The 2484-nt window shown below is 36.0% G+C and overlaps 1 protein-coding gene across 1 annotated transcript; it reads right to left on the bottom strand.

The window, feature by feature from the left end:
• Positions 1–269: 269 nt before the first annotated feature.
• On the bottom strand, positions 270–1966 carry LOC141659146 (uncharacterized). The gene has a single exon (XM_074465896.1). It carries the CDS (start codon positions 1598–1600, stop codon positions 458–460), a length of 1143 nt encoding a protein of 380 aa, XP_074321997.1. The 5' UTR covers positions 1601–1966; the 3' UTR covers positions 270–457.
• Positions 1967–2484: the final 518 nt, after the last annotated feature.

Genomic DNA, 2484 nt, shown 5'->3' with positions numbered 1-2484 from the left:
GGAGTGAATTAATATCTTAACTACCCTGATTAGTTGTGCATATGCAACCTTCACAATTCACATGCATACCTGAATATACAAAAAGACATAGAATAGACTCGTAGATTTGAGACACTGGCCAAAAAGATCCAAATCTAATCCAAAAACTTTATTCACAAAAAAGTTACTCATCAAACTAGACTTGTCCATGCACAAAAGTTAGAATCATTTTATCAATCTTCATCCTTTTGCTATTTATAATAAATATACAAATTGTACACATCAAAATATTACAAAAAGTTACTTGAACATCTTTCTTTAACAACAAAAGTGCACATCATAGTTACATACCTACGTGTACATAGATAGCCAGATTCAAGAACAATAATAGTACTAGCTTGTTTGTAATTTACTCAAGACAGTACAAAGTTATTAAGAACCAAAAATTTAGTAGAAATTCTGAACAACCTTTAAATTCTCAACTTCTTGCAGCCAACAAAGAAGGGATTGCACCTAAGTTTGGGCCAACATTTTTAGTTCCATCTCTTTTTGCAGTGGGCTTACTGAAAGCCCTCATTGGACTTGCAAGAGCCCAAACCCAACTCTTACTCCGCCCATGTGCCGCCTTCATCCTGGCGGCTCCGGCCACCGGAGCTTTCACATTTACACTATTATTATCCTCATTTGATGATGAAACCCAATAAGAAGATGAGGAAGATGAACTTGATGAGGAATTCAACATAAACCCACTAAATAAACCCCCACATTTCAATCTTTGTTTAATACTATCTTGACTTCCGGCACCGGCGCCGGAGCTCCGGCGAGTTCTTGATTTACCTTCCCTATGTGACTCAACTCGCCGGAGGGTACTACAGTCACCAAATCCGGTTGAGATTCTCTCGAAAAAGTCGCCCGAAAAGCTTCTACTACCACACCCAACAGATCTTGATCTAGAAACTTTCCGGTCAAATGAAACTTGATCTGGGCTTTCATTTTCTTCCACCACAACCACATTTTCTTTCTTCCAACTTCTCTCTCTAGATGTTGACGAGAACCCCATGTTTGTAGAGTGAGAGGAAGATGGGTAGCTAATCTGTTTCATCTCCGGGACTTTCTTGCCCACTGACTGTTTGTTGAAATGCCTGAATGAGAAAAACCTTCTTTTATGTGCACTGAAATCTTCAAACTCATTGAAATGCACCCCTCTTCTTGGAGTCACAGTTGATTTGCTTCTCTTAAAAATCATAGCATTGTTGTTATGATTATCTGAAGACGACTCTTTCACTTTCTTCTTATGAGTGAGAAAATAAGGAATCTTGGAGATCTTGAAGTTATGGTTGTGGTGGTGGCATTCATTTTGAGTGTTTGATAAAGCTGAAGATGGGTTTGTATATGTAGTTGTTGTAGAAGTGGTGGTGAAGTTATGGTGAGATCTGAAAGATGGAGAAGGAGAAGAGGAAGAAGGGAAGATAGTGATAGGGAAAGAAGAAGAGACAAGTTTGCCAAGTTTTTCTTGGAGACAAAAAGCACAGATCCCACCAGGGGTGTTGTTTTTGTAAGGATGGTTTGTGCATAACATGCTTCCATCTCCACAATCTTCTTCAACAACTTCTATAGTCATTTTGTTTTAGCAAATATGATTTAGTTCTTGAGATTATTGTGGTGAGAGAGAGAGAGAGAGAGAGAGAGAGAGAGAGAGAGAGAGAGTTAATGGAGTGAAGTAGTAGCAGAAATGAAATGGGGAATTGCAGCAGGCAAGTAATAAAAGGATGGAGCAAGAGAGAGAGTTGGCAGAAGCACGTGGAGGTCTGACTAATTTAATCAAACTTTAAGTAGTCGTATGAACAACTCATGCAGAACCCTAAGCAGCTGTCTCCTACCCTGTTCTGTGATTATATGCTGTAACTATGTCCTAGTTTCAAAGTCTGAGCTCTGTAATTTAGCCCAACAATTAAAAGGAGAGTCTGACCTCTGCAACTCATGCACTGAACTGTTTTTACATGTCTATTTCCATTTTGTGTATTTTTCTTAACAGTCTATAAATCGTCAGAAATCTAAAATCATAATTTGTTATATTAAAAACACACTAGCATACTTGTAAAAATCGGTAATCGGTACTAATCGGTTTAGGTACCGATTATGGATTAATCGGTAAATCGGGGATTAATCGGAGGGATTAATCAGAACAAAAATCAGATATATTTAAATATTTTAATAATATTTAATATATTTACCTTATTTATGATGAAATATATAATTCAAAATTAATTTATAAATATTAATCGGATTTTAAAAAATAGATCGGCCAAATATTTTTTAAGGATTAATCGGGCATTAATCGGGGTTTTTTTTTTAAAATCGGGGATTTTTGAACACTGCACACTAGCTTAAAACCCGTGCGGACACATAATTTTTTTAATATTACATAATTTAAAAAAATACTTGAATTCAATTCTTAATTTTGATCATTATAAGATTTCATGATAATTATATAAGTAAACGTAT

The sequence above is a fragment of the Apium graveolens genome, chromosome 5, assembly GCF_009905375.1.
Source record: "Apium graveolens cultivar Ventura chromosome 5, ASM990537v1, whole genome shotgun sequence".
Taxonomy (NCBI): Eukaryota; Viridiplantae; Streptophyta; class Magnoliopsida; order Apiales; family Apiaceae; genus Apium; species Apium graveolens.
This window is presented reverse-complemented; position numbering and strand designations above follow the sequence as displayed.

What these genes read in the sequence shown, in the direction of transcription:
- LOC141659146 (XM_074465896.1), bottom strand. Translation starts at nt 1,600, where the DNA reads ATGACTATAGAAGTTGTTGAAGAAGATTGTGGAGATGGAAGCATGTTA.